The sequence below is a fragment of the Mesoplodon mirus genome (genome assembly GCF_964341445.2).
Source record: "Mesoplodon mirus genome assembly, chromosome: 8".
NCBI classification, from domain to species: Eukaryota; Metazoa; Chordata; class Mammalia; order Artiodactyla; family Ziphiidae; genus Mesoplodon; species Mesoplodon mirus.
In genome coordinates this window covers 54891016-54905553 of record NC_138984.1, presented here as the reverse complement: position 1 = coordinate 54905553, position 14538 = coordinate 54891016, and the positions used below count along the sequence as shown (strand labels likewise).

Here is a 14538-nt window from a genome sequence, read left to right as displayed (position 1 = left end):
ATGCTATGAGACTAGATATCAATTACAGGAAAAGAGCTGTAAAAAATACAAACACATGGAGGCTAAACAATACACTACTTAATAACGAAGTGATCACTGAAGAAATCAAAGAGGAAATGAAAAAATACCTAGAAACAAATGACAATGGAGACACGACGACCCAAAACCTATGGGATGCAGCAAAAGCAGTTCTAAGAGGGAAGTTTATAGCAATACAATCCCACCTTAAGAAACAGGAAACATCTCGAATAAACAACCTAACCTTGCACCTAAAGCAATTAGAGAAAGAAGAACAAAAACATCCCAAAGTTAGCAGAAGGAAAGAAATCATAAAAATCAGATCAGAAATAAATGAAAAAGAAATGAAGGAAACGATAGCAAAGATCAATAAAACTAAAAGCTGGTTCTTTGAGAAGATAAACAAAATTGATAAACCATTAGCCAGACTCATCAAGAAAAAAAGGGAGAAGACTCAAATCAATAGAATTAGAAATGAAAAAGGAGAAGTAACAACTGACACTGCAGAAATACAAAAGATCATAAGAGATTACTATAAGCAACTCTATGCCAATAAAATGGACAACCTGGAAGAAATGGACAAATTCTTAGAAATGCACAACCTGCCAAGACTGAATCAGGAAGAAATAGAAAATATGAACAGACCAATCACAAGCACTGAAATTGAAACTGTGATAAAAAATCTTCCAACAAACAAAAGCCCAGGACCAGATGGCTTCACAGGCGAATTCTATCAAGCATTTAGAGAAGAGCTAACACCCATCCTTCTGAAACTCTTCCAAAGTATAGCAGAGGGAGGAACACTCCCAAATTCATTCTACGAGGCCACCATCACCTTGATACCAAAACCAGACAAGGATGTCACAAAGAAAGAAAACTACAGGCCAATATCACTGATGAACATAGATGCAAAAATCCTCAACAAAATACTAGCAAACAGAATCCAACAGCACATTAAAAGGATCATACACCATGATCAAGTGGGGTTTATTCCAGGAATGCAAGGATTCTTCAATATACGCAAATCAATCAACGTGATACACCATATTAACAAATTGAAGGAGAAAAACCATATGATCATCTCAATAGATACAGAGAAAGCTTTCGACAAAATTCAACACCCATTTATGATAAAAACCCTGCAGAAAGTAGGCATAGAGGGAACTTTCCTCAACATAATAAAGGCCATATATGACAAACCCACAGCCAGCATCGTCCTCAATGGTGAAAAACTGAAACCATTTCCACTAAGATCAGGAACAAGACAAGGTTGCCCACTCTCACCACTCTTATTCAACCTAGTTTTGGAAGTTTTAGCCACAGCAATCAGAGAAGAAAAGGAAATAAAAGGAATCCAAATTGGAAAAGAAGAAGTAAAGCTGTCACTATTTGCAGATGACATGATACTATACATAGAGAATCCTAAAGATGCTACCAGAAAACTACTAGAGTTAATCAATGAATTTGGTAAAGTTGCAGGATACAAAATTAATGCACAGAAATCTCTGGCATTCCTATATACTGATGATGAAAAATCTGAAAGTGAAATCAAGGAAACACTCCCATTTACCATTGCAACAAAAAGAATAAAATATCTAGGAATAAACCTACCTAAGGAGACAAAAGACCTGTATGCAGAAAATTATAAGACACTGATGAAAGAAATTAAAGATGATACAAATAGATGGAGAGATGTACCATGTTCTTGGATTGGAAGAATCAACATTGTGAAAATGACTCTACTACCCAAAGCAATCTACAGGTTCAATGCAATCCCTATCAAACTACCACTGGCATTTTTCACAGAACTAGAACAAAAAATTTCACAATTTGTATGGAAACACAAAAGACCCCGAATAGCCAAAGCAATCTTGAGAACGAAAAATGGAGCTGGAGGTATCAGGCTCCCTGACTTCAGACTATACTACAAAGCTAGAGTAATCAAGACAGTATGGTACTGGCACAAAAACAGAAAGATAGATCAGTGGAACAGGATAGAAAGCCCAGAGTTAAACCCACGGACATATGGTCACCTTATCTTTGATAAAGGAGGCAGGAATGTACAGTGGAGAAAGGACAGTCTCTTCAATAAGTGGTGCTGGGAAAACTGGATAGGGACATGTAAAAGTATGAGATTAGATCACTCCCTAACACCATACACAAAAATAAGCTCAAAATGGATTAAAGACCTAAATGTAAGGCCAGACACTATCAAACTCTTAGAGGAAAACATAGGCAGAACACTCTATGACATAAATCACAGCAAGATCCTTTTTGACCCACCTCCTAGAGAAATGGAAATAAAGACAAAAATAAACACATGGGACCTAATGAAACTTCAAAGCTTTTGCACAGCAAAGGAAACTATAAACAAGACCAAAAGACAACCCTCAGAATGGGAGAAAATATTTGCAAATGAAGCAACTGACAAAGGATTAATCTCCAAAATTTATAAGCAGCTCATGCAGCTCAATAACAAAAAAACAAACAACCCAATCCAAAAATGGGCAGAAGACCTAAATAGACATTTCTCCACAGAAGATATACAGACTGCCAACAAACACATGAAAGGATGCTCAACATCTTTACTCATTAGAGAAATGCAAATCAAAACTACCATGAGATATCATCTCACACCAGTCAGAATGGCCATCATCAAAAAATCTAGAAACAATAAATGCTGGAGAGGGTGTGGAAAAAAGGGAACACTCTTGCACTGCTGGTGGGAATGTGAATTGGTACAGCCGCTATGGAGAACGGTATGGAGGTTCCTTAAAAAACTACAAATAGAACTACCATATGACCCAGCAATCCCACTACTGGGCATATACCCTGAGGAAACCATAATTCAAAAAGAGACATGTACCAAAATGTTCATAGCAGCCCTATTTACAATAGCCCGGAGATGGAAACAACCTAAGTGTCCATCATCGGATGAATGGATAAAGAAGATGTGGCACATATATACAATGGAATATTACTCAGCCATAAAAAGAAATGAAATTGAGCTATTTGTAATGAGGTGGATAGACCTAGAGTCTGTCATACAGAGTGAAGTAAGTCAGAAAGAGAAAGACAAATACTGTATGCTGACACATATATATGGAATTTAAGAAAAAAAAATGTCATGAAGAACATAGGGGTAAGACAGGAATAAAGACACAGACCTACTAGAGAATGGACTTGAGGATATGGGGAGGGGGAAGGGTAAGCTGTGACAAAGTGAAAGAGCGGCATGGACATATATACACTACCAAACGTGAGGTAGATAGCTAGTGGGAAGCAGCCGCATAGCACAGGGAGATCAGCTCGATACTTTGTGACTGCCTGGAGGGGTGGGATAGGGAGGGTGGGAGGGAGACGCAAAAGGGAGGGGATATGGAAACATATGTATATGTATAACTGATTAAATTTGTTATAAAGCAAAAAAATAAAATAAAACAAAATTAAAAAAAAAATTAAAAAAAATAAAAATAAAAAAAAATATTACTGACCAGTTTTGCAAGATGAAACAATTCAGAGATCTGTTGCACATCAACATGCATGCAATTAACGCTACTACATTGTATACTTAAAAATGTTTAAGATGGCAATCTCTGCTGTACAGCAAAGTGACTCAGTTTTACACATATACACATTCTTTTTTTAATATTCTTTTCCATTATGGATTAGCAAAACATTGTAAATCAACTATACTTCAATTAAAAAAAAGTGAATTTAGCAAAAAAAAAAAAGTTTCAGATGGTAAGTTTTATGTTATGTGATTTTACCACAATAAAAAAGAAGTCTCAGCAAAAGAAAAAAATAATGTATATCAGAACATCGAGCAAACTTTCTTTGCTCAGGAAAAGTCACTTCAAAGGATTCTCTTACTCATGTGAACATAGATTCATACAGCGCGTGGAGATCACTTAACATAGCCCGGCTTTAATCTCTGCACTCACCACCACCTCTCCCCCATCTAGACTAGGTGAGTCTCAGGTGTCTTGAACAACTGGAGGTAAGTGAGGCAGTGGTGGTGTTAAGGGATAGATAACAGACCATCTTGCAGAATCAAGCAAAGTACATTAAAATATAAAAGTAAAAAATACACATCATTGAACTCATTCAAGTGGCCTCCATAATGAGAATAACCGAAGCGCTAGGGAGAAATCAGGAAACAGGTAAATAGAAAAACCTGTCACATTTAAAGAAATCACCTATTACTTTTAAGTAGTAGAAATTTACTTTGTAGATGCATAGACGCATTAAGCATAGTTCCAAAACACAGAAACTGAAATGGTAGGGGGTTTAATTTAGCTTTTCAACTAGGACATGTCATTCACTCAGATCCCTCAAGTTCACAAAAGACTTTCTAAAGTGAGACCAAGGAATACAATCTAGCTTAAGCATGCTAAATAAAAGGAAGACATGTCCAGGACTCTCTTGCTAGACTCTTAGTTTTAGAAGGATAAGCCTGGGCTCAGAGATGTTAAGTGACATGTCTGAGATCGCACTCGTCAGGGCAGGCCAGCTGTCAGTCCTAAAGCCCTCAATGTTCAGCCACAGACTCCTGGGGACACCCTACTGCCAATTCTATTCAGGGGCACATCGCCCATGCTGTCTTCCCTTTTGCTTATATCAGCCACTCCAAAATGTGCCTCAATTGCATAGATTATTTTGAATTAAAGTTACTTTAAAAATGGTTAATGTAAGAAGGACACTCTGACCTGCCCTTCCATCTCCCTGAAAGCAGGAAATAGATCTCTCCTGTGAAAGGTGCCCTCCCTACATCTGAAGGTAGAAGGACACCCTTATCCCAGAGATAGGGTATTCGGGGCTATATAAACAAACCTTGTTACTATTTAAACTTACTACCCCAAGCCCAAACTCTTTCATGTCAAGATTGAGCACCCAAAACCTACGTTTCTTCATCCTGTCAATTCTTCACAGATTTATTGTTGCTCTGTCTAAAAAGTATAAAAGTTGCCTGCTTTGGCCACTTCTAAGGTACAATTTCTATGGGACCTCCATGCATATGAATTAAAATTTGTTTCATTTTCTCCTGCTAATCTGTCTCATGTCAATTGTATTATTAGGCCAGCCACAAGAACTCAAGAAGCGTAGAGGGGGAAATTTCCCCTCTCCAACACTTACTAACTTAACATGGTGGGAAATGCTCAAACTTACAGAAAAATTTCTATAGGCATTTTGATTCTGTTTTAATTTGGTAAACATGAGAATGTCTCACCTTAATGGAATTAGAAAAAGAAGAATCAGAAGAAAATGATAAAGGTCTACATTAACTTGCCTCCCTAACAAACCAATGAGGGGAAAGCAAAATCTAAATTGGAAACATATTATGCAAAATTCAAGGATGTTTGACTAAGGGCATAGACTCACGCTGGTAACTTGGACACATGTTAAACGACGCATCAGGAGACATGATACAATCATCCCATCCATGTACAGTGGAACTGATTTCTGGGGAAAATGGCAGGAGGTCACTGATGGAAACTAGTTCAAATATGAGTGACTAAATTGAAGTGCAACACGAGAGTAAAGAGAGCGGACAATAGGAAGGAGAGCCCACTAACAGTTTCCAGGATTTTCTCTGATTATAATAGCACTGGGTTCATAAAATGTCTAAAAATATTTGATTTGGCTAATTTTTTCAATTGGCTACCTTCCCTGAGAGCTCTTCTTGCTGAGCTCAGAAGTCTCCATATTTATACGTGGTACAAAAGGAGGGATATTGACGGTGTTCCCACAATGGCCCTGTGGATAATGAGCAAAAATTGGTAGTCTGGGCTTGTTCCAGTGTTTATTCACATCCTCCCCAAACTGGTCATCGGATAGAAACAATGGGAGGAAAGGATGATGCAGTTGATCATAATTTGGACTTCTTCAATGACACTCTAAGCTTTAACAAGCGGGAGGTCTTCTTAAAAAACGAAACAAGGGGAATTCCCTGGTGGTCCAGTGGTTAGGACTCTGCAGTCTCACTGCCGAGGGCCCAGGTTCAATCCCTGGTCTGGGAACTAGGATCCCGCAAGCCGCATGGCCAAAACAAAAACAAAACCTATTTTTCTGAGTAGATTAGCCCTTGAATCCCATAGCTTTAAGATACAGTTTCTTGAATAATCAAGAGAAACACTAGACATGTTTGCTAAAGGCATTTTTTTTTTTTTGCAGTACGCGGGCCTCTCACTGTTGTGGTCTCTCCTGTTGCGGAGCACAGGCTCCGGACGCGCAGGCTCAGCGGCCACGGCTCACGGGCCCAGTCGCTCCGCTGCATGTGGGATCTTCCCGGACCAGGGCACGAACCGGTGTCCCCTGCATTGGCAGGTGGACTCGCAACCACTGCACCACCAGGGAAGCCCTCTAAAGGCATTTTTAAGTGTGCTGATAACAGCGCAATTTTTAAGACCATGGTCTTGTTTTCACAAATAAGTAAAACTCAACAGTGATTGAATTTAATCCAGAAGTACTTTAAAGCAGTGTTTCAATCCAATGTTAAAAGAATGGAAGTTTATGACTAAACACACAAACCTCAGGTATTGTTTTTATAAATAGTAATCACCAACTTGCCAAAGGGGCACATATAGGTAATATATCATTTTCTTCTTCTAAAAACAAAAATATCTCCATAGGTTAAACTTTTTTCTAAGATTTCTTAAAATGTGTATATGACAAAAATTGCAAACCACAACCATTTTTGAACTAAAATACACAATTATTATAGAAGTATACATTTGTTCTTATTTCTTGATTAAAGGCTTTAGGATGAGAACAATAGAATGAGGTAAGTTGTGAGTGTGTGTGTGTTTGCAAGTAAGGACCTCCTGAATCTCTCCGGATCCGGATCCTGAAAATTGACTGCCTGGGTGGCGGAGCTCCAGCAGCTCAGCTACAATCAAAACATGATTGTTTCTTTTTTTCCCCTGTTAATTAGACTTTCATATTCTTTACTCTTTCAAAATCTATTCTAGATAAGAGGGGAAAACAGTGAGATATCTGAAGATAAACAATGCTACTACCTCTTTGTATTTCTCACTACAAGTATTTCATATAATAACCATATATTATATGAAAGGAAATAGGTCATGACTTATTCTAAGGTCTAATGATTATTTAAAAGGGTAATTAATTACCGATATATGGGGCACAATGACACATCTTCACACTCTCGCTCTTCAAATAAGGTATCTGGGCATTCTTGGCCTCCGTTGGCTGCTTCTTGGATGATAATCCTGTATCGAGACTGTTTTATTGTGGCATTTCCTGAAGTAAAGAAAAAATAAAATTATAGTGCCCTTTTATGTGGATGCAGAAAAAAGTCCAGGGTTAGGGAGCAATTGAAAAAAGAAAAAAAAAAAAGAGAAGAAATAAGAACCTGTGGAAAGACTACTTGGGAAATGAGAATAACAAGCAAAGACCAGGGATTAATACACAATCTTACTTCTATGAGGAAGACACGTCACACTTAATAATTGTAATTTCAAATCTATATGTTCTAATATGTGAAGACTGTTTCCCACTGTCTTAATATATTTTAAATTAATCAGAATCTATATTACGTTTGGCATAAAAGTTCTATGGCATAATCTGAGAAACTCCAGAAATGCTCTTTAATCTCAAAACAACAGCTCAGGGGGATAATATTTTACTATTAGTAATTCACTCCCTCAGGGGGGACACTTCCTTCTTTAGGCTACTTTTTACTCTGCAAATACCCTTATTAAAATTAATACATTAGTAGCATATTTATTTATAGGTATTAGTTTATTTGATTTCTTATTCCTCATAACCTGAGATAATATGGGTATAACTGGAATTTAGAGAAGAGGCACTAAAATTATGACAGAACGAAACATAGACATATGTCTTGCTGGTGATTCTGCTGAGCTGCAGAAGTGGTAACAGGCGCCTCGATAAAAAGACAGCTGATGTTCACTTTAACATGGGAGGGCATTCATTTCATAATCTTTAGATGCCTTCTAGTCAACAGCAACTACCAAAATCAATGATGCTGCTTAGCAGCTATTTTAATTACCATGTGTAAGATATTGCACTTGATACGCAGATACAAATTCTTGAACTTACAATTAAACAGAAAGAAGAGGGGGGCAGATAGGTACGCAACTAGTTATGAGACGCTGTAGAGTAAAAAGCTTCAGACAGTGGTACAGTGTCAGGACAGTATAGAAGAAAATGTAATCATTTTTAACTCTGGAAATCTAAGGCAGCTCCTTGGAGAAGGCAGATTTTATTCTGGCACTTGAGGGCTAAGTAGAAAAAAAAATTTTTTTCAGAAAGAGAAAGACAAATACCGAATGATATCACTTTATGTGGAATATAAAATATGACACAAATGAACTTTTATGAAACAGAAACAGACTCACAGACATAGAGAAGAGATTTGTGGTTACTAAAGGGGGACTGGGGGGAGGGAAGGATTGGGAGTTTGGGATTAACAGATGTAAGCTCTTGTATATAGAATGGATAAACAAGGCCCTACTATATAGCATAGGGAACTATATTCAACATTCTGTGATAAACCGTAATGGAAAAGAATATATTAAAAAAAAAGAATGTATATATATGTACAACCAAATCACTTTGCTGTACAGCAGAAATTAACACAACCATATTTCAATTAAAAAAAGAAAAAAAAATTTTAAAGCCTGAAGCCATTTCAGGTCAAGGGAACAGTTTGAGAAAAGGCACTAAGATATGAGGGTGCATGGACTTTACAGAGAAAGACACATAATTGCATTCAGGAGGAAGATGTGTGTGTGTGTGTGTGTGTGTGTGTGTGTGTGTGTAAGGCTTGTGGGCCAGTGCTTCTAGGGGCTGGGGGAGAATCACAGAGAGGGTTATAAAGAATGGAGAGAAGGGGAAGCATAGGAGAAAACTGAAAAAAATTTTAGGTTTAAGACAGATAATGGGGACTTCCCTGGTGGCACAGTGGTTAAGAATCCACCTAGGGGACACAGGTTCAATCCCTGGTCTGGGAAGATCCCACATGCCAAGCAGCAACTAAACCCGTGAGCCACAACTACTGAAGCCCGTGTGCCTAGAGCCTGTGCTCCACAACAAGAGAAGCCACCGCAATGAGAAGCCCATGCACCACAATGAAGAGTAGCCCCTGCTCGCCACAGATAGAGAAAGCCCGCACACAGCAACAAAGACCCAACGCAGCCAAAAATAAATTAAAATAAATTAATAAAAAAAAGAACCTAGGAGACTTATACCAAAAAAAAAAAAAAGACAGATAATGGACATAACCATATAAAGAAGAAAATTTCTAGAAAGCCAGTACACTAAGTGGAGCAAAACAAAAGGACAAAAAAGGAGCTTTTATTAATATTATATATTCACATGGTTTCTAAAAAATTGTAGCACAAAAAGACTTACTATAGTGAGAAGCAACTGACCTATAACCCATTCCCTGTCCTCCTCCTCCCAGAACACTCTGAACTCTTTCTGTATTTAGTTCTTCTGTGGTTACCTCCAAATCTATAAATAATATGTTCATGTCATCGCTTCTCGTTTTATTAACTTTAGACATCTATTGATTTTCTGCTATAACTGATGAGTATTTACTCTGCACCATCTTTCAATTTTTTATAATTGTATCGCTATTTTTATGCCTCTCCCAGTTATTTAAAGGCTTTAAATAACCTGTATTTTTTTCCATCCCACTCCTCATTCCCGTCCTCCATCAGATCAGTCAGCAGGGTTCTAAAGAGTCTTCCTGGGTAGACGAGCTTCCTCGTCTATTGCCACCCACTTCCTGCTAAGTTAGGTCCTGGCTTCCCGTGCTGCATCGCCAGTTTCTCTGCTCTTCAGTCTTTGTCCACTGAATCTTTCATAAATGAGTTTAGATCTCTCACCCACTGGTGGTCCTCTCCTTTTGTTTTCGAAAAGGAACTGGGGCTTTTAAAATTCATTTCTACCACTTTAAGAGATTATGAAAAGGGGAGACCATCACACTTGTATATTTCATGATCCTGAACTGAGTTAAGGAGATGCATGGGGTCTTTTCCATTTACTTCAGTTTTTTGGCTCTTCTTTAACTTGCTTTGTACCAAGAGATCTGACTATAGAAGGTATGTATTAGTGGCCACCTTGTGCATTGGCTTCTGGTTGGCTTTGGCCCTAAGTGATTTGGGGCACATAGTGGAAGGAAAAAAAGTTGATAAAAGGAGGGAGAAGGAGAAAGAGAGAGAGAGAGACAGAGACAGAGAAAGAGACAGAGAGAAAGAGAGAGAGAGAGAGAGATATCAGGGTATTTATTCCTCCAGATCTTATCCTCTGAATCAACTCACAAAGCCACAGTTCCTAAGGAGTGGTGCTCTCCTGCAGCTACTTTCTGAGTTCTTCTAACTGCTCCTACCTGTATCAACTTTCAGGCTCCCAACTTTGCCTAGCAAGGTACTGTCAGTTTACATTAACCTCATCCACTCCTTTGTAAACACTTCCTTCATTGAATTTTCCCCAGTTACCCCATATGAGTGGGCCACCAATTTCCTGCCAAGACATGCTTATAAAGTCAAAGGAGAGTTGCTACTATTTGACAGAGAGGAATGGTATAAGTGGCCCCTTTTAAATGTAGTTAAAGCCCAGTGAGGACTATGGAAAAAGAAGCTTAAGAAGAAAGAAAAAGTGTAATTAAAACAGTTCTGTATAATAATATATTAATACAATCTATCTTAATTTGGGTGGGGACAATCCAGATAAATAATTGTGCCTTTAGGAAAAAGAAAAAGTCTCTTCCACCACTGTCAAATAATTCCAATTACACTGTACTTACTCTGAAAATTATTGTTTACCCTCAGTTGTATACATGAATATGTGTGTGTGTGTTTTGTCCAAGTGTTATCTTAGGAGACCGGAAATAAAGATTGAAGACAATAGGAAAAATTAAAGGGTTGACTTTACACCACATTGAGAGAGAGCATGGATCAATGCCTCTCCCTTCACAGGGCATGCACAAGCGTGAACACACACACACACCACACACAGTGAACACTCACACATAGAGGTATTCTATTTATGGTGTAATCCCAGATCAAATAATTCACAGTTTGGGAAAAATAGCTGCATTGATTATCATGCCCTGTAGATGTTCAGGTGAAGGCTGAGAAGGGTGGGTTCTATGGGCAAAACAAACTTTTAGAAATGAGCTCAGGTTTTTTAAAGAGAAAACTGATTGGCACTGTACAGCAATTAAGAAATATTTATGTGTCTTTGAAGAGAGAGAGAAACAAGGGAGGATCCTGATGAAGGGAAACGCCAACAGGATCTGGGAGACACCTGTTAAGAGTTTCTAAGTGAACGTGTGTCTGTTTCCTTTGCCTTGAACATTGGAATGGTCATATTCAGCATTCAGGTTTTTGCTTTGTTTTGTTTTGTTTTTTTAACATCTTTATTGGAGTATAATTGCTTTACAATGGTGTGTTAGTTTCTGCTTTATAACAAACTGAATCAGTTACACATATACATATATCTCCATATCCCCTCCCTCTTGCCTCTCCCTCCCTCCCACCCTCCCTATCCCACCCCTCTAGGTGGTCAAAAAACACCAAGCTGATCTCCCTGTGCTATGCGGCTGCTTCCCACTAGCTATCTATTTTACGTTTGGTAGTGTATATATGTCCATGCCACTCTCTCACTTTGTCACAGCTTACCTTCCACCTCCCCATATCCTCAAGTCCATTCTCTAGTAGGTCTGTGTCTTTATTCCTGTCTTACCCCTATGTTCTTCATGACAATTTTTTTCTTAGGTTCCATATATATGTGTTAGCATACTGTATTTGTTTTTCTCTTTCTGACTTACTTCACTCTGTATGAGAGACTCTAGGTCCATCCACCTCACTACAAATAACTCAATTTCGATTCTTTTTATGGCTGAGTAATATTCCATTGTATATATGTGCCACATCTTCTTTATCCATTCATCTGATGATGGACACTTAGGTTGTTTCCATCTCCGGGCTATTGAAAATAGAGCTGCAATGAACATTTTGGTACATGACTTTTTGAATTATGGTTTTCTCAGGGTATATGCCCAGTAGTGGGATTGCTGGGTCGTATGGTAGTTCTATGTGTAGTTTTTTAAGGAACCTCCATACTGTTCTCCATAGTGGCTGTATCAATTTACATTGCCACCAACAGTGCAAGAGTGTTCCCTTTTCTCCACACCCTCTCCAGCATTTACTATTTCTAGATTTTTTGATGATGGCCATTCTGACTGGTGTGAGATGATATCTCATTGTAGTTTTGATTTGCATTTCTCTAATGATTAATGACATTGAGCATTCTTTCATGTCTTTGCTGGCAATCTGAATATCTTCTTTGGAGAAATGTCTATTTAGGTCTTCTGCCCATTTTTGGATTGGGTTGTTCAATTTTTTGCTATTGAGCTGCATGAGCTGCTTGTAATTTTGGAGATTAATCCTTTGTCAGTTGCTTCATTAGCAAATATTTTCTCCCATTCTGAGGGTTGTCTTTTGGTCTTCTTTATGGTTTCCTTTGCTGTGCAAAAGCTCTTAAATTTCATTAGGTCCCATTTGTTTAGTTTTGTTTTTATTTCTATTTCTCCAGGAGGTGGGTCAAAAAGGATCTTGGTGTGATTTATGTCATAGAGTGTTCTGCCTGTTTTCCTCTAAGAGTTTGATAGTGTCTGGTCTTAATTTAGGTCTTTAATCCATTTTGAGTTTATTTTTCCGTATGGGGTCAGGGAGTGTTCCAATTTCATACTTTTACATGTACCTGTCCAGCTTTCCCAGCACCACTTATTGAAGAGGCTCTCTTTTCTCCACTGTATATTCTTGCCTCCTTTATCAAAGATAAGGTGACCATATGTGCGTGGGTTTATCTCTGGGCTTTCTATCCTGTTCCATTGATCTATATTTCTGTTTTAGTGCCAGTACCATACTATCTTGATTACTGTAGCACTGTAGTATAGTCTGACATCAGGGAGCCTGATTCCTCCAGCTCCATTTTTCGTTCTCAAGATTGCTTTGGCTATTCGGGGTCTTTTGTGCTTCCATACAAATTGTGAAAGTTTTTGTTCTACATCTGTGAAAAATGCCAGTGGTAGTTTGATAGGGATTGCATTGAATCTGTAGATTGCTTTGGATAGTAGAGTCATTTTCACAATGTTGATTTTTCCAATCCAAGAACATGGTATATCTCTCCATCTATTTGTATCATCTTTAATTTCTTTCATCAGTGTCTTATAATTTTCTGCATACAGGTCTTTTGTCTCCTTAGGTAGGTTTATTCCTAGATATTTTATTCTTTTTGTTGCAATGGTAAATGGGAGTGTTTCCTTGATTTAACTTTCAGATTTTTCATTAGTGTAGAGGAATGCAAGAGATTTCTGTGCATTAATGTTGTATCCTGGTACTTTACCAAATTCATTGATTAGCTCTAGTAGTTTTCTGGTAGCATCTTTAGGATTCTCTATGTATAGTATCATGTCATCTGCAAACAGTGACAGCTTTACTTCTTTTCTGATTTGGATTCCGTTTATTTCTTTTTCTTCTCTGATTGCTGTGGATAAAACTTTCAAAACTCTGTTGAATAATAATGGTGAGAGTGGGCAATGTTGTCTTGTTCCTGATCCTAGTGGAAATGGTTTCAATTTTTCACCACTGAGGATGATGTTGGCTGTGGGTTTGTCATATATGGCCTTTATTACGTTGAGGAAAGTTCCCTCTATGCCTAATTTCTGCAAGGTTTTTATCATGAATGTGTGTTGAATTTTGTCGAAAGCTTTCCCTGCATCTACTGAGATGATCATATGGTTTTTCTCCATCAGCTTGTTAATATGGTGTATCACATTTATTGATTTGCACATATTGAAGAATCCTTGCATTCCTGGAATAAACCCCACTTGATCATGGAGTATGATCCTTTTTATGTGCTGTTGAATTCTATTTGCTAGTATTTTGTTGAGGATTTTTGCATCTATATTCATCAGTGATATTGGCCTGTAGTTTTCTTTCTTTGTGACATCATTGTCTGGTTTTGGTATCAGGGTGATGGTGGCCTCAAAGAATGAGTTTGGCAGTATTCCTCCCTCTGCTATATTTTGGAAGAGTTTGAGAAGGATAGGTGTTAGCTCTTCTCTAAATGTTTGATAGAATTCACCTGTGAAGCCATCTGGTCCTGGGCTTTTGTTTGTTGGTAGATTTTTAATCACAATTTCAATTTCAGTGCTTGTGACTGGTCTGTTCATATTTTCTATTTCTTCCTGGCTCGGTTTCGGCAGGTTGTGTATTTCTAACAATTTGTCCATTTCTTCCAGGTTGTCCATTTTATTAGCATAGAGTTGCTGGTAGTAATCTCTCATGATCCTTTGTATTTCTGCAGTGTCAGTTGTTACTTCTCCTTTTTCATTTCTAATTCTATTGATTTGAGTCTTCTCCCATTTTCCTTCATGAGTCTGGCTAATGGTTTATCAATTTTGTTTATCTTCTCAAATAACCAGCTTTTAGTTTTATTGATCTTAGCTATCATTTCCTT

The 14538-nt window shown here is 37.9% G+C and overlaps 1 protein-coding gene across 1 annotated transcript in view; it reads right to left on the bottom strand.

Annotated features, from left to right (window-relative positions):
- THSD7B (thrombospondin type 1 domain containing 7B) overlaps positions 1 to 14538 on the bottom strand; it is a gene marked incomplete at its 5' end in the record, with an annotated part of 807803 nt that overhangs the window by 386888 nt on the left and 406377 nt on the right. Inside the window, one exon of the mRNA XM_082630042.1 lies at positions 7152 to 7281. Within this exon, the coding sequence (XP_082486168.1) occupies positions 7152 to 7281 (130 nt within the window). The remainder of the gene's footprint in view (positions 1 to 7151; positions 7282 to 14538) is intronic.